The sequence below is a fragment of the Mustelus asterias genome, chromosome 25 (assembly GCF_964213995.1).
Source record: "Mustelus asterias chromosome 25, sMusAst1.hap1.1, whole genome shotgun sequence".
Classification (NCBI taxonomy): Eukaryota; Metazoa; Chordata; class Chondrichthyes; order Carcharhiniformes; family Triakidae; genus Mustelus; species Mustelus asterias.
The window spans coordinates 22,397,849-22,416,476 of record NC_135825.1 but is presented as its reverse complement, the minus strand read 5'-3'; the positions used below and the strand labels follow the sequence as shown (position 1 = coordinate 22,416,476).

General features: G+C 45.0%; 1 protein-coding gene across 1 annotated transcript in view; it reads left to right on the top strand.

Moving 5' to 3' along the window:
* The window catches only part of cd34 (CD34 molecule), a 64,404-nt gene that overhangs the window by 28,679 nt on the left and 17,097 nt on the right, over positions 1–18,628 (top strand). The window contains exon 3 of the mRNA XM_078242265.1: positions 1,134–1,333. Within this exon, the coding sequence (XP_078098391.1) occupies positions 1,134–1,333 (200 nt within the window). The remainder of the gene's footprint in view (positions 1–1,133; positions 1,334–18,628) is intronic.

The following is an 18,628-nucleotide window of genomic DNA, read 5'->3' as shown; positions in this document are numbered from 1 at the left end:
CGCAGCGGGATGGGAGAATCACGGCCATATTGTTGCTCCTTCACTGTCGCTGAATCAAAATCCTGGAACCCCCCCTCCCTGACAGCACTGTGGCTGTACCTACATCTCAGGGACTGCAGTGGTTCAAGGAGGCAGCTCAGCATCACCTTTTGAAGGGCAACTAGGGGCGGACAATAAATACTGGCCTACCTAATGACACCCACATCCCATTTAAATGTAAATTAAAACACATACACACCCACACATTCATATACATACACATCACATGCACACACAGACACATGGTTACACATGCACACATTCACGTATGCCTAAATATATTGGTTTTATTTCTGCTGATGGCTCTGTCTTCTGTGGAATTAAACTGACTATGCCAGCAGCTCTGACGCCTGCTCGGTGCTGAGTTGGCTATTTCAATTAGGGCTGCAGTTAATTCACTTTAAGAAGTTTAACAACACCAGGTTAAAGTCCAACAGGTTTATTTGGTAGCAAAAGCCACACAAGCTTTCGGAGCTCCAAGCCCCTTCTTCTGGTGAGTCAGAAATAATCACCTGACTCACCTGAAGAAGGGGCTTGGAGCTCCGAAAGCTTGTGTGGCTTTTGCTACCAAATAAACCTGTTGGACTTTAACCTGGTGTTGTTAAACTTCTTACTGTGTTCACCCCAGTCCAACGCTGGCATCTCCACATCATGACGTTAATTCACTTGCCTTAGCACCTCTGCATTTGAAATCAGAAAAACACAAAGACAACTCTTTACTGCTCCCAGAGATGAAGAGAGTGCAGTATATGTGAACTTTGGGTGAGAAATTCAGCGCTGCCACAATCTCACTTGTATAAAACTGCTTGCCAACACTCACTGCTTATACTCACACATGCCCCAGAGGGTTATCAGAACTCCAAGGAGAGGCAGGAGTCTTTGGATGCAGAAAGGTTCAATGAGAAGAAGAGTGGTAAGCAATATTAGTTTCTTAGTTATTTAATACAATAAGTCACATCAAAACTGAGATTTGAAACTCCGTGACATTTCCTGATCAGATTTCTTATGCCACTCCTAGCCTGTGAATAACGGAAATACCAGCCATGGAGTCAGTAGAATTCCTTTAACAATTCCATCTATTTGTATGCTCACAGACATCAACCAAGGGGATTTATCTGGGGTGCTCAATAACTCTACTGAGAACATTACACAACCAACTGACGAAACAACAACAACTTATCTGACCCATACCACTGAGCCAGCAAGTCAGCCAAGTCACATTGAAACTCATTTCAGTCCGACAATAAATTCAAAATCCAACAACTGGGGATTTGGGACAAAATCTGAAATGCAGGTAAGTGAAATATTTTGTAGCTTTATTCATTCCATTCAGGTGAAAACTTGCTGTGTTGTAAATAAAACCACTTCACACTACAGAACTTGAGTGTTGCCGAGAAAAGAGACATGCTGTCAAAACTTTTCGTCTTGCACTCATCAGGACAGAGGCAGGAATGGCAAATTTCAAAGCAAGCAGCAATTTATACTCTCTGAGGAACAGGTGCTGATTAGAGTCATAGAGGTTTACAGCATGGAAACAGGCCCTTTGGCCCAACTCAAAGACTATTTCCTCGGGTGGATGGAGCTATTACAAGGGGGCATAACTATAGGGTTCGTGGTGGGAGATATAGGAAGGATATCAGAGGTAGGTTCTTTACGCAGAGAGTGGTTGGGGTGTGGAATGGACTGCCTGCAGTGATAGTGGAGTCAGACACTTTAGGAACATTCAAGCGGTTATTGGATAGGCACATGGAGCACACCAGGATGATAGGGAGTGGGATAGCTTGATTTTCATAGAAATCATAGAAATCATAGAAACCCTACAGTGCAGAAGGAGGCCATTCGGCCCATCGAGTCTGCACCGACCACAATCCCACCCAGGCCCTACCCCCACATATTTACCCACTAATCCCTCTAACTACACATCTCAGGGACAATTTTTAACCTGGCCAATCAACCTAACCCGCACATCTTTGGACTGTGGGAGGAAACCGGAGCACCCGGAGGAAACCCACGCAGACACGAGGAGAATGTGCAAACTCCACACAGACAGTGACCCGAGCCGGGAATCGAACCCGGGACCCTGGAGCTGTGAAGCAGCAGTGCTAACCACTGTGCTACCGTGCCGCCCCTTTTGGTTTCAGATAAAGCTCGGCACAACATCGTGGGCCGAAGGGCCTGTTCTGTGCTGTACTGTTCTATGTTCTATGTTCTAACTTGTCCATGCCACCCCTTTTTTAACTCCTAAGCTAGTCCCAATTGCCCGCATTTGACCTATATCCCTCTTTACCCATCTTACCCATGTAACTGTCTAAATGCTTTTTAAAAGACAAAATTGTACCCACCTCTACTACTACATCTAGCAGCTTGTTCCAGACACTCACCAGCCTCTGTGTGAAAAAATTGCCCCTCTGGGCCCTTTTGTATCTCTCCCCTCTCACCTTAAACCTATGCCCTCTAGTTTTAGACTCCCCTACCTTTGGGAAAAAATATTGACTAGCTAGCTGATCAATGCCCCTCATTATTTTATATGCCTCTATAAGATCACCCCTAAGCCTCCAACGCTCCAGGCTGGTCTATCCAGCCTCTCCTTATAACTCAAACCATCAAGTCCCAGTAGCATTCTAGTAAATTTTTTCAGCATTCTTTCTAGTTTAATAATATTCTTTCTATAATAGGATGACCAGAACTGTGCACAGTATTCCAAATGTGGCCTTACCAATGTCTTGTACAACTTCAACAAGACGTCCCAACTCCTTTATTCAATGTTCTGACCAATGAAACCAAGCATGTTGAATGCCTTCTTCACCACTCTGTCCACCTGTGACTCCACTTTCAAGCAACTATGAACCTGTACCCCTCAATCTCTTTGTTATGTAACCCTCCCCTATGCCCTACCATTAACTGAGTAAGTCCTGCCCTGGTTCGATCTACCAAAATGCATCACCTTGCATTTATCTAAATTAAACTCCATCTGCCATTCATCAGCCCACTGGCCCAATTGATCAAGATCCCGTTGCAATCCTAGATAACCCACGTCACTGTCCACTATGCCACCAATCTTGGTGTCATCTGCAAACTTACTAACCGTTCCTCCTATATTCTCATCCAAATCATTAATATAAATGACAAATAACAGTGGACCCAGCACTGATCCTTAAGACACACCACTGTTCACAGGCCTCCGGTTTGAAAAACAACCCTCTACAACCACCCTCTGTCTTCTGTCATCAAGCCAATTTTGTATCCATTTGGCTACCTCACCCTGGATCCCGTGAGATTTAACCTTATGCAACAACCTACTGTGTGGTGCCTTGTCAAAGGCCTTGCTAAAGTCCATGTAGACAACATCAACTGCACTGCCCTCATCTACCTTCTTGGTTACCCCTTCAAAAAACACAATCAAATTTGTGAGACATGATTTTCCACTCACAAAGCCATGATGCTGGCTGTCCGTAATCAGTCTTTGCCTCTCTAAATATCTGTCGATCCTGTCTCTCAAAATACCTTCCAACAACTTACCCACTTCAGATGTGAGGCTCACCAGGCCTGTAGTTCCCAGGCTTTTCTCTGCAGCCCTTCTTAAACAAAGCCACAACATTTGCTACCCTCCAATCTTCAGGCACCTCATCTGTGACTTTCGATGATTCAAATATCTCTGCCAGGGGACCTGCAATTTCCTCCCTCGCTTCCCACATTGTCCTGGGATACACTTCATCAGGTCCCGGGGATTTTTCTACCTTGATGCGCTTTAAGACTTCTAGCACCTCCTTTTCTGGTATATGTACACTCCTCAAGACATCACTATTTATTTCCCCAAGTTCCCAAACATCCATGCTTTTCTCAACAGTGAATACTGATGAGAAATATTCATTTAGGATCTCACCCATCTCTTGTGGATCCACACATAGATGACCTTGTTGATCCGTAAGAGGTCCTATTCTCTCCCTAGTTACTCTTTTGCCCTTTCTGTATTTGTAGAAGATCTTTGGATTCTCCTTTGCCTTATCTGCTAAAACAATCTCATGTCCCCTTTTTGCCCTCCTGATTTCTCTCTTAACTCTACTCTTACACCCTCTATACTCTTCAAGGGATCCACTTGATCCGAGCTGCTTATGCATGTCATGTGCCTCCTCCTTCTTCTTGACCAGGCCCCAATATCCCGAGGTTGGTTGGTTGGCAAGTCAACTCTGATTAGCCGAAGTTTTGCCATAGAGAATGCACGGGGGAGTTATTGTCCTCCATGGTTTAGTTTAATTCAAAAATGCGCAATGCCTGGACATGTTTTTTTTGCCTGCAGGGGACAGATCTCTGTGCATGATTACAAGTGAACTACATTGTTAGCCCAATTGATAATCTTAATTTGATTGTTTGTGTAATTCTCAGCACACTCAGGAGTGTTCAACAAGTGTTATTCAATCAAAGTATCATATCTAACTTTAGACACTGGGCTGAATCATCCATTCTGAAGTCCAAGGGTGCAATTTAACAAGAAAAATTTTAAAGAGCGAGAAAATTGGAGGGTTTCAAGCTCATTTTTTGGGCAAGTTTGAAAATGCAATCTTATGGCATTTAGTGCAAAAAAGTGCCAGGGTGCAGTTCTCACCAGCAGGGGGCAGGGGGGAGTTGGGGGGTGGAGCCTGAGCTCCACCCCCACTACTGAGCTCTAGGGGCACCACTGCACAGGTGGAGATTTCCTGTTGGGACCCCCCCTACGATGATTGCCCCCTAAACCAGTTTCCCATGGACATCTCCATGCCCCTTCTGATCCCCCCATCTGTAGAGTAGTATCTCTCCTACCCCAATTGCCACCCCTTCTGCAGAGACTGCTCCCTCCCACCTCTCTGCTGATCGCTCCCCTTGCAGAGTTCCCTTCCCTCCCCGTTGCTGATTGCCTCCCGAGCAGAGTTCTCTCCCTCTTTCCCCGGTCATCCCCCAGCAGAGTTCCCTCCCTGCTAATCACCACCCCGGCAGAGTTCCCCCTTCCCTCCTACCTTGGCAGAGATCCCCCCTTCCCTCCCCTCCCACCAGGGCAGAGTTCTCATCCCCCCCCAGCCCTGCAGACTTCCCATTGCCTCTTGCACCACTCCACAGGTTCCACCTCCACTCAGGCCTCAGCCCATTGGCACAGGTCCTGGCATGGTTATGGTGTAAGAGTTTTAACAACACCAGGTTAAAGTCCAACAGGTTTATTTGGTAGCAAATGCCATTCGCTTTCGGAGCGCTGCTCCTTCGTCAGATGGAGTGGAAACCTGCTCTCAAACAGGGCACAGAGACACAAAATCAAGTTACAGAATACTGATTAGAATGCGAATCTCTACAACCAACCAGGTCTTAAAGATACAGACAATGTGAGTGGAGGGAGCATTAAGCACAGGTTAAAGAGATGTGTATTGTCTGCAGACAGGACAGCCAGTGAGATTCTGCAAGTCCAGGTGGCAAGCTGTAGGGGTTACTGATAATGTGACATAAACCCAACATCCCGGTTTAGTCCCCCACAGGGAGCACTTCAGCGGTCACGGGCATTCACCCTCTGATCTTCGGGTAAGCATTCTCCAAGGCAGCCTTCACAACACACAACAGCGCAGAGTCACTGAACAGAAACTGATAGCCAAGTTCCGCACACATGAGGACGGCCTAAATGGCCTAAACGGCCTAAATGCCACTCTACCCTTCCCTGCTGGTGCTTACCCTATTGTCCTGCCTTCATTTATATTTGCTAAAAGCTACATATATTTGGCATTTAATCCTTCAACTATTAATCCAGAAACTCAGCTAATGCTCTGGGGATCCGGGTTCAAATCCCGCCACAGCAGATAGTGGAATCTGAATTCAATAAAAACAATATCTTGAATTAAGAACCAACTGATGACTATGAAACCATTGTTGATTGTCGGAAAAACCCATCTGGTTCACTAATGTCCTTTAGGGAAGGAAATCTGCCGTCCTTACCTGGCCTGGTCGACATGTGACTCCAGACCCACAGAAATGTGGTTGACTCTCAACTCCTCCCGGGCAAAGTGGGATCGGCAATAAATGCTGGCCAGCCAGCGACGCCCATATCCCATGAATGAATTTTTTAAAAAATTCTCAGCAGGAAGAAGGATCATGTACAGACATCGTGCCTTTTTTGTATTGCATTAATGCATGGAGGACAATAGTTCCCTGCTGCATTCTCCATGGCAACACCTTGACCAATCAAAGGCACTCATTTCTCATGCAGTATAACTTGTTGCTCTTTTGAAATTTGGCTTTCTTGCATCTGGGAGGCGGCATGGTGACACAGTGGCTAGCACTGCTGCCTCACAGCGCCAGGGACCCAGGTTCGATTCCTAGCTTGGGTCACTGTCCGTGTGGAGTTTGCACTCTCTCGCCGTGCCTGCGCGGGTTTCCACCGGGTGTTCCGGTTTCCTCCCACAGTCCGAAAGACGTGCTGGTTAGGTGCATTGACCCAAACAGGCGCCAGAATGTGGCGACCAGGGGAATTTCACAGTACCTTCACTGTAGTGCTAATGTAAGCCTTACTTGTGACTAATAAATAAACTTTAAACTGTCCTGATGAGCGCAAGATGTAAAAGCTCTGACAGCATGTCACTTGTTTCAGTTAAACTGCAACGATAGTCGGAATGGTAACACCTGCATAGATGAATGTAAACTTGATAGTGATACACAAACTTTGCTTTTCATTTTGCATTTGTGATTTGAGGAGCCATTCGTATTACAGTATGCATTGTAAACGTCAGAATTGAACAGAACAAGAAGTGAGGAAATGAGTGAAGAGCCTATCTTCTGAACAAATCCATCTTTCCAAAGGCTTGCAACCGAAAGGATAATTAGTCTTGCTCAACCAATCTTTGGGTCGGATACTCTGTTATGATCTTCAGTTTTTATGTGAGTGCTTCAAAAACAGGAAGCACACTTCTTCTATCATTTCCTCACTTCCCACATATTAACAATAGATCTATGGAATATTCACATCCACTGATGGCTTGCGAGAAGAAAAATGTTAACATCCTTTCTCAAGAGAGAAACAGTGTTTCCTGGCGTTGAGGATTTGCTATTAAATCACATTTTGAAGCAAAGTGAACATCCTTCATCATCTAATTCCAGAAGCCATCGGTTCATCCAGAAGACTGTAAACATTTCCTCTTCTTATGCCAGTCTTCTGCGCTATGTTAATAGGACAGAGCCCGATGCCACAAACAACTTCAGCCACAGCACTGTTAGATCATTGAGTTGGTGTGGTTGGTTAAGCCAGCACAGAGAGCCAGCTCTATTTCCGCACAGCATCATTCATTCCTAGTAAAGCCGGTTCTGCAACATTAAGAAGCTATGACTGTAACATTACCATAAGACCATAAGACATAGGAGCGGAAGTAAGGCCATTCGGCCCATCGGGTCCACTCCACCATTCAATCATGGTTGATTTCAACTCCATTTACCCGCTCTCTCCCCATAGCCCTTAATTCCTCGAGAAATCAAGAATTTATCAATTTCTGTCTTGAAGACGCTCAACGTCTCGGCCTCCACAGCCCTCTGTGGCAATGAATTCCACAGACCCACCACTCTCTGGCTGAAGAAATTTCTCCTCATCTCTGTTCTAAAGTGACTCCCTTTTATTCTAAGGCTGTGCCCCCGCGTCCTAGTCTCCCCTGTTAATGGAAACAACTTCCCTACATCCATCCTATCTAAGCCGTTCATTATCTTGTAAGTTTCTATCAGATCTCCCCTCAACCTCCTAAACTCCAATGAATATAATCCCACGATCCTCAGACGTTCATCGTATGTCAGGCCTACCATTCCTGGGATCATCCGTGTGAATCTCCGCTGGACCCGCTCCAGTGCCAGTATGTCCTTCCTGAGGTGTGGGGCCCAAAATTGCTCACAGTACTCCAAATGGGGCCTAACCAGTGCTTTATAAAGCCTCAGAAGTACATCCCTGCTTTTGTATTCCAAGCCTCTTGAGATAAATGACAACATTACATTTGCTTTCTTAATTACGGACTCAACCTGCAAGTCTACATTCTGTACCCTCTCCTTTCCTTCTCTATGAACAGTGTGCTTTGTATAGCACGTAAGAAACAATACTTTTCATTGTATACCAATGCATGGGACAATACTAAATCAAATCAACTTCAAGATTTCAAGATAAATACTGTGTAATTGGTCTGGGGGTGGTGTGCGGGGGAGCGGGGTGGTGTGCAGTGAGTATCACTTTTATATTTCTGGAGGTTTCAGCTTTAAGTATTGATGGAGAACTATCGCAGGCTCATGTGATATCCTTTCTAAACTGCCAAGTGTATCTATACATCCCTTGAGTATTTGCTAAATAACTTAGGTGCATATTGAATATGGCCTTGGTCTGAATAGATTACAAGCACCATCACAAACAGAACACAAACATGGATTCATGCTTGAGGTCCGCCCTCAGTGTGTAGTAGATAATGTTGCTCTGTGGAGATTAAAATGAGATACAGCCAGAGAGAGTGATGAACGGGGCATATAATTTATATTACACTGTAGTAAATCATTGCTTTCTGTTCATGAGTGAATTGTACAGGTCATTGAGACCTATGCACTGTAACTGTACCTCATCCAGGACCATGGCATTCTGTGGAAAAAAATTGATGTTTTTTCCCCTTTGACTTAATTGGTTAAAAGGTTTCTTGTTATAAACTTGGTGGAGGGAATGAATGGCCCTGTTAGTGTGCTGCCAATTTAAAATGGAGCACAATATTTAGCCGCCTGATGGTAATGAAGCAGAGAGTCTGCACAACAAGCATTGCTATTCTATGTATAGTACAGTTTAGTGTATTTAATTACCCAAAATAACTGATTCAATGACATTTTAAATTACTAATCAAGCATTGATATGTTGTTTATGATCAAGCAGAATATAGTGTAGTGTGAACAATCTTGAAAATATGAGTTCTTCCTGTCTCATGTTTCTGGAATATTAAGATATAGAGCATTTGAAAAATGTGCTATGAGTGTGTATAATTTATTAGAAATCTTCTTTATAAGATACACTTTCCTGTACTTGCCATATTTAATTCTCATAGCACTTTCCTGTCATAATATTTTTCAACATTCTGTTTTCGTCCTGCTTGCCTTGGTGTCTCAATTTTCCTTCATTAATTTATAGTTATTCACTTTACTAATCTTCGAACTGAGATCTCCATGCTTAATCCGCAAGATCTGTTATGTTCCTTTGAGGCTTCCCAGTTCCATCTCTAAGTTAGGTGATGCTGTTGTCCACAGTACCTTTGAGCTGGCAAGATCTCTGGACCACTACTACCTGCTGTAAAGTAAAGTGTTAACCCTAACACTACTCGAACGATAGCTGCTGAGAATGTGCATATAGAACTGATGTTCCTCTGGTAGGGACGAGTGAGAAGAAACTGAGAAAGGAGGCAGTAGCTCTGTCCTAATGTTCTGTGACCATGTATGCAGTTAGTTTTGGAAATACATTTGCTTTGAAGGAAGGAGATTTGCCTCCCACCAGACATCCAGGTCAAAGATTTCTGGGTGCTTCCGCCACTGGGATCTTATGGTTCTGCCAATGGCAACTCCCCCGACGCAGATTCCCCGGCAGCAAAGGGTGTGAACAATGGGAAAATCCATTGAAAATCCCACTGCCGGCCAATGGCAGGCCATCTCTTTTACCGCAACAAAGATGTGCGGGTTAGGTTGATTGGCTATGCTAAAATTGCCCCTTAGTGTCTTAAGATGCGTAGGTTAGAGGGATTAGCGGGTAAATATGTAGGGATATGGGGGTAGGGCCTGGGTGGGATTGTGGTCGGTGTAGATTCGATGGGCCGAATGGCCTCTTTCTACACTGTAGGGTTTCTATGATTTCTATGATATGCACGGGCGGGGTGCAGAAAATCCCACCCTCAGTGTGTCCCCAGACAACCCAACAATAATGGTGGCAGCAATGACTGTGTTTGCAAAGCAAAAAGATAAACATTTTAAAGGAATCTCTCTATAAGAAATACAGGAACCAGACAATAAGGAAATTGCCTTCCTAGGGGGAGTAAAAGAGCAAACAAGCAAATACTGGAACATTGACATTGAAGTCAATCGGCATGGTACAGAATTTAAATTGGACAAAGGAACTGGAGTCTCAGTTTTATCTGATAGAATTCAAGCAGCTGCAGAAAATCACTCTGCAACCTTCCTCATCCAACCTTGAGATCCAGGAGGAATCAAGCTACAAGTCCAAAGATGTGTGGGTTAGGTTGATTGGCCATGCTAAATTAACCCAAGTGTCAGGGGATTAGCAGGGTAAATATGGGCCGAATGGCCTCCTTCTGTCCTGTGGGGATTCTACGATTCTATGAAGCTAACTGTTAAACGTCAATTTGATGCAATCCTAAAGCATAAAGATAAGAACATCTCTGTGACACTGTGGGTGCAATTCACCCAAATCAGTTCGCAGTGCCCATATCAGCAGCAACATTGGAGTGTTTCCCGCTGGTGTTAGCAGCAGCTGCGAGGTGGGATCTTCTCACGTTAACCATTTATATTTATGCAGTGCATGAAACACACCCCACCAGCCCAGCTGTTGGGCGCGGCACAAGCAGCTGCAGGCAACTTCGAAGCAGCAGAGTACTCTCAGGTCCTCCTTTGTATAAACATTGAGGAACAATGGATTGGGGTGGGGGGTACTTGAGGTGTGTTCAACCATGAAAGGAAAGATCAACAAATAAAGCTGACTGCATGCTGTCTAAAAACCATTAAGCTGTCAATCAAAGGAGAGTTAAAAGGACTGGGCTGAAATTGAATGGAAACAAGGCTTTTCAAAGGATTTGATGGGATTTCCAAGGCTTTCAGCTTTCTATGAAAACTCAGAGATTTAAAATAAATGCTGTGTTATAGAGTCATAGAGGTTTACAGCATGGAAACAGGCCCTTCGGCCCAACTTGTCCATGCCGCCCAGTTTTTACCAATAAACTAGTCCCAATTAAAAGAATCGGGCTGTGTGAGCAGCTGTGGAGAAGGGAATTCCCCACCACCCCCAGTGAAAGTGAAATATTCTGGTAGAAAACCATGGTCATACCTGACAAAGGGAAGAATGTTACAGAGCAAATCAAACCTGCACTTGCAACCAATGGCCTTCCCATTCTTGAAGGGAAGTGATGGTGTGGATTTGAGGCCAGCAGCAAGAAGGCACCGCAATGGAGAAGTTACAACATCCGCGACCATATCTGGTCCAGTCAGAAACAAGCATCTCCGAAGATATGGGAGTGCCTTGATTTCAATGAACAAGAAACCATGAGTAGGATGGGCTGCTTACCCTTATCCTCAGGAGAAGATTAAGCCTACCAAACTAACAAGAGAAACAAGGAGTGATAACCCTCAGGGAACGAGTTCAGACCCTCAATCGCTTCAGAAAGAATTCCACACACATTCAAGGAGGTTTGTGAAACCACCCAGGAGACTGTCTCTTTAAAAGGGGAGTTGTAGAACAAAGGGTTAACTCTAACACTACTCCAATAATAGCTGCTGAGCATGTGCGTAAGCATAATGATGTCACTCTGAGAGAAAGACTTAAGTGAGACCCTAAGAGAGGATTAGTAGTTGCCAATATACTGTCATCTTGTATATAGCTGGTTATGTATATAAATGTACTTTGAAGGAAAGAGCTTTGCCTCCAGCCAAGGATTCCACAATCCCTCTCCCACTGTTAGCAGTCTCCATCCTACTCCTCACACCCATATACAAAGCAAACCCTCTGAATGCTGCCACACCACCACGGTGGCACAGTGGTTAGCACTGCTGCCTCACTGCTCCAGGGATTTGGCTTCGATTCTCGGCTTGGGTCACTGTCTGTGTGGAGTTTGCACATTCTCCCTGTGTCTGTGTGGGTTTCCTGTGGGTGCTCCGGTTTCTTCCCACAGTCCAAAGATGTGCAGGTTAGGTGCATTGGCCATGCTAAATTGCCCCTTAGTGTCCCGGGATGAGTAGATTAGGGGGATTAGTGGGGTAAATATGGAGGATGACAGGGATAGGGCATGGGGGGATTGTTGTCAGTGCAGGCTCAATGGGCCGAATGGCCTCCTTCTGCACTGTAGGGTTTCTATGCACGAGGCCATCACAGCCATGATTCACCCAAACTCCACCCTCTGCATCCTTTCTCAGTAGGCCTGCATCCTTGGAAACCTTTAGAGTACAAGCAAAGACTTCCCCAATCTTTGTTCCCAATTCCTGTCACACCATTTCTACTTCTATCAAAGCTGATACCCTCTTGACATTACTTTCAAATGTCAGGACACCAATCCTACTGTGCCCACATCCTAGCACTTCCATCCGTGCTCCCATTCACTGGAATAGCCCCAGCTTCCACTCCTAACCTGATCCTCATATCCCTCTTCCAGTGCTGCCAACTAGTGGCGCTGCCCATCCTAATGTGCCCACAGCCCCCTTCCCAGTTTTCCCACACCCCCATGACCCATGTCCAGACCCTAGTACCACACTCCTAATGCCACTAATCCACATGGCTTCCTAAATCCTCCATATTTCTTGCACAGTTCTACCTGCATCTTAGGGAGATCTTCTCTATGACTTTCCTCTGCATTCTATAACTTTAAGAAAAGCTAATAGAAATCATGTTCATTGATTTACAATTTATGTGTAAATCATACATGACCATGCAAATTGAATCTGAAAGTATCATTGTCATCGTTATCTTGCATCGAAGAAGTCAAGTGTTATTGCAATCACTGCAAGTCAGTGGCCCTAAGGATATACTGTTTGTTCCAGATCTCCAACTCATCATGAGCAGTACCAGGGGAAATAATACAAGCAGTGTGCATTACAAATAATACCGGATTACAAATATTCTTAGATGATTATCAGTGAAGTTAAGTTTGTACTTTGAGGGTCACCTTTTGAACATCAAATTGATTCAGAACTCTCCAATTCCTTCTCTCTATCACCCTCAATTTCAAACATTTTTTCAGTCCAATATGTTGTGATGGAAGTGATTACGAGCTTTCATTGCAAAATTTATCATTGTTAATGGTGTTGGCATCTTTAATGGTAATAAAAGTATTGCAAACATTTGACAAGTGACGTTTGACGGCATTTGAAGGAAGACATCTCGTTGACTTCTGCTGTTCTTAATGCTTCTGAGTGAATGCGACGCTGAATGTAAGAATTACAAACTACAAAAGATCATTTTTATTTATTTTTGTTACGGGAATGAAATCTGGAGCTTTAATTCAGCCCGGGAGAGCACTCAAATAAGCTGAGGTGCAACTACTGTGAATTAACCATTGTTCCGCAGCAATAATCATCCAAAGATAATTAATCCTGACCCAGACATAAAACTCCTTGCCAAACAAGTCAGAAGCTTGTCACGCTTCAAATACTGTATATCTGTAAAGGAAATAGTCTGGATGACAAGAGTTTCCACTGTGTAAAAATATTTATGTGGGTTAAAATATTCAGATCATATCCTGTTTGCTGGGCTTCTTGTTATTTTCCATGAAAGAGTTTATTTTCCATAAGCAGTTTGAGATACGACTGGTTATTATTTCTTATAGTTTTCCCATAGACATTTGCAACATTTTTGGTCCAGAAATGAAATAGATTTCTGATTTGCATTCATTCTCAATGCTAAGAATTCTCTCTTGGCAGTTGTATGTTTCCTGAATAATTTTTACCTGACTATAAAAGCTGGAATTATTCAAAACTTATTCCGGGGATTTATTGACAAAGGGATATCATAGTTGATGGTGGGATGAGGTTAAGAAATTACTGATCCATCTCATTGACTCCGCAATATTATTCTGGAAAAGGTCCCTGACCTGAGGGTTTTTCACAGCAAGACAGGAGTGCAAGGGTGGCAGGCTGACACAGTGGTTAGCACTGCTGCCTCAACGCGTCAGGGACTCAGGTTCGATTCCAGCCTCGGGTCACTGTCTGTGTGGAGTTTGCACGTTCTCCCTGTAACTGCGTGGGTTTCCTCCGGGTTCTCCAGTTTCCTCCCACAGTCTCAAAGATGTTCAGGTTAGGTGGATTGGCCATGCTAAATTGCCCCTCAGTGTCACAAAGATGTGTAGTTTAGGGGGGATTAGTGGTCTAAATGCATGGGGTTATGGGGATGGAGCGGGGGTTGGGTCTGGGTAAGAAGGTCTGTCAGAGAATTGGTGCAGATTCGATGGGCTGAATCGCCTCCTTCTGCACTATATGAATTCTATGAATTGGGAATTTTCATGGCTACAGCGTTAACCCCATTTAACATATGCTTTCTGCATCACCAGTGGGCTTAGTGCATGAGGTGGACTAGGTCCCACATTCCAATATCTTCAGTTCATTTAGTCGATGTCCCAATCTGACACCAGTCTAGAAGTCACAATGGATAAGTTACATTCTGCAATCGATGCTGGGGAAGTTTCACCTCTGAATAGTGTTCTTTGAATCTTACCCTTGCTAAAGAAGCAAGATTAGAAGACACCGGTGCTCACCAAAGGTCATGCTCAGCAGAAACAATTGCAGGCATGCTGGGATGGGTGGCAGGCCCAAAATAAATGGCACTTCAAGCAAATGCTCCAAGCCAATTAAATAATTTCCCAGCAACACCCTGACCATTTGCTGATGGCGTGTCAAATTTGTGGACAATAATATCCTGTGGGATAAAAAAGGTCACAATGACCAGGGGATATTGTTGTATGTTGGAGCTGTAGCATAATTCTTTATTGAGGCTCCATTTTTGTTTTGTCGATCCTATCCTAGATATAGAATTTGAAAAATAAGCATTTGAACATTGAAAATACAAATTGCACAAGTTGCAGCAAAATTATCACATTTACCTGCCCAATGTTTATTCTTCAGTGGAATCAGTCTCTGGAGATTTGGCTCGTTCAGAGTCCTGAGTTTCCCCAAATGAAGCAGTTCGGTCCACAGCTCCCAGAATGCACTCATGTTGATTTGCAAATGCTCCGTGGACACAATTCCCAGAATCCCTTTTAAGGTGGGGGAGGGGTGGGGTGGTGGGGAGCATGAGACTTTATGCGGGGGTGAGCAAGGCCTTGGACAGGAAGCCTGCCTTGGTCCTGATTGAGGTCCTTAAGTGGCCTTTTCCCACCCAGCCCCAATTTCTAGGCTGGCGGGGAGATTGAACTTCCATAGGGGAAGCTCAAAAAAAGAGTAGAGTTACAAGTTTTGCGGGAAGGGAGAGTGCCTTCATCAGAAGCCCCCTTCTGAATTAGTCACCCCTCCCAGCCTAAGGTCCAGTTGCCTCCAGATCTCCCTTTCACCCTGGCTTCCCCTCAAAACCCCAATTGCCTAGTTTTCACCCCTCAGGTCTTCCCTACCTTCCCCACCCTGGGATCCCTTGAACTTACTTGGATTTCTGAAGGTCAGACATAGGTTCTGATGTCCTCCTGCATTTCTATTGTCCACTTCAGCACAGTCGTTTCAGAGACTGGAAAGCCGGCGGCTTATCTGATTAGCTGGCACCTTTCCAAGTGGGACTTCCTCCCAAGTGAAGGGTGGAAGCCCCATCTGCAGTCACTTAGCATGGAAGAGCTGTGGAATACTTGGATTCGGTGGGTCTATGTTTCTCTGTTCCTTCTGGGTCTAATGGGCAACATCCCACCTTGAGAATTGGGCAGTACATAACATGCAAATTTTACTTTAAAGATTAAAGTAAAGAACATGAGCCCATCACAGTGCAGGTTTTGTTATTCGCAAGTATTCTTCTGTGCAGAAGAATAATCTCTCAACACTCACTGTTGACTTGGCAGTGGGTTACAGATCACTCAAGGAGTCTGAGTTGCTCTGACGCATATACATATGTTTGTAGTGATGGATAGTGATGGACAGTAACATTCCTTCGATCACATGGCTGACCAGGAATCTCTCCCGTTCTTAGTGGCTGCCAATTGACATGTGTTGGAAGGATTAACAGGTTGATATTTAACCTGTTGGCCATGTTATGAATGCACCTTCCTTGACTGTCAAGTTCTGGGGTGGGACTCGAACCCAGAACAACTAGCTTAAAGGCAGGGGTGTTAGCCACAAGACCTCCTCCATTGTTGTGACTTAAACATGAATAATGACTATTTGGGTAAGATATCAGCAGTGAACATTGTTCCTCAGCAAGCGTTAATTCACTCAGAAAAGTGAGAAGACAATTGACAAGAAATTATACATATATATATATTTTTTCAGATATATACTGATTGATATAATAAATCTGGATGAAATTTGCTTTTCCAAAGTGTGCCAGTTATATAAGATGTAGAAATGAGTATCAGAGAACAGTATTCACCCCTGTTGTTTCATGAAATGGAAAATTATCAGAGATATAATTTAGCTGTCATAGTGCTTTCTTTTAGCGATGAAACTGTTAGTTGCTGCTATGATACTCCCTAAGTGTGTGAATCCTGATAAAACACAAAGCTTATTCTTTAATTAATTACTGAGTTCTGCAGTGTAATAAAATCTCATTGTTTGAGATAGGGGAAGGGAATGGATGTGGAAAAGCACATTGTTAGGGTCGTGACCCTTCATTAAAACCATGCAGGTGTGGACATCATGTGAGGACATTCATGACTCACTGTTCCCTTGTGTTTGACTTAACAGCTGGCTTTCCCATTCTCTGTCCATATGGCTGGTCAGTTATATTAATGACCCTAACCTTCATTGAACTATATCCTGGCAAATCATCAGCTTCTCGTATAAGGGAAAGGAAAAGATGACGCCTTTTTATTTTGTTCCTGTAATAATATAACAATTGGCATTTTTAAATGATTCTATCCGTCCATGGATTTTGTTTGTTGAAACTTTCTAACTTTTTTATAATCTAGGGTAACAATATTTAGACATTATGGGTGGAATTTTACCATCCCGTCCGCCACGGAAATCGTAGGGGGTGGGGGAGAGGGGGGAGTTGGTGCGGACCATGTAAAGGTCCATTGATTTTGGGCGGGATTTTCCGGTTTTGGGGCGAGCACGGCTGGAAATTCCCGCCCTATATGCCCGATCTTACCCGCCATTCGCGCCACCCTCCTGCTGGAATGAGGTCGGAGAATACAGTAGCCAGCCAAATCTCCGTTCACTGCAGCCGGATGGGAAAATCCTGTTGGCATGAACGGCCATAATACTCCGACCTGAGGGTTTTTTTTTGCCCGAATATTGTGGTGAACCATCGTTGGTTCCCACTAGATAGTACTGAGCCAGGGTCTGGCCAGTACTACAAGTATGTATATATGTTGCTGTTGGGGTTAGGGTTGGGTTGTTACACCTTGTATTAGAGTTATTGTGGTACATCCCAGTCGGGCTCCGCCTCCCGGGAGAGGTATAAAGGTCTCTGCTCTGTCTGGGACCCCTCAGTCTGGGATCGTGTATATAATTAGTAGCTGCCTTGTTACAGCAAATACAAGCCTTTATTTCCTGAGCATCAAGCCTCGTGTGTGATAACGTGCATCAATTTTATTTGCTGTAAATAAACTCTCGTCGAAAAAAAGAGTATGGAGCAGATACTGGAGCCTGAACGCCTTACACTAGATCCACGTGCGGTGGGCGCCTCTAACACCTTCGACCACTGGTTGAAATGTTTTGAGGACTACCTGGCAGCCTCCGCAGCGGTCACCACAGATGATGACAGACTCTGGGTCCTCCATGCGAGGGTAAGTGACACCGTCTACCTCGCGATCCGTGCGGCCACCGACTACACAAAGGCCCTCGAGCTTCTTAAGAAGTGTTATATTAAACCGCCCAACGAAATACACGCTCGTTACCTCTTAGCCACTCGACGACGGCAGTCCGACGAAACGATGGAGGAATACGCGAACGAGCTCCTACAGCTAGCCAGGGGCTGTAACTGCAAAGCTGTGTCGGCAGAGCAGAATATGAACGACCTCGCTCGAGATGCGTTTGTGGCGGGAGTCGGATCATCTTACATCGGACTCAAGCTACTGGAGAAAGGTAATCTTGACCTCACCCAGGCAATAGAACTAGCGGAGATGCTGGAAACGGCCTCCAAAAGCCTAGTATTGTATCCTGAAGACCACGTGGAGACAACGTGGCAGGAGCAGTCGCCAATCCCTCCTCGTCCCTCGGGTTCGAAATGCTGCGTGATGGCGTGCTCACACTCGGGCCAGACGACGGCAGCAGCTCCGGGCGGCCCGCGGTGTTACTTCTGTGGGGGAGCGAAGCATACTCGGCAATGGTGTCCCGCTAAAGCTGTGTTGTGCTCCGCCTGCGGTAAGAAGGGGCACTATTCGAAAGTGTGCCGCTCTAAATCGGCTTCTCGGAACAGCAGTGCGGCCTGCGATTCCTCAGCGCCCGGTTCTTCGTCGTCGACATCGTCGAGGGTTTCGTCCACGTGCGAGGCCAGGACGACACCATTACGGTCGACGGAGTCGGAGATGTGTGACCACCAGGGGTCGCTGAGCTTGGCGCCATCACCCACGTGCGACCTATGGGAGTGGCCATGTTGGTCGGCACCGACCGCGAACGACCAGCAGGAGTCATCCTCGTCGATTTCAGCTGCCTGCAGTGGCGCTCATGAACCAACGGTGGTGTCGATCATCCTGGACCAGGCCAAGCCTCATAGACTTGACAAGTCTATGATGGA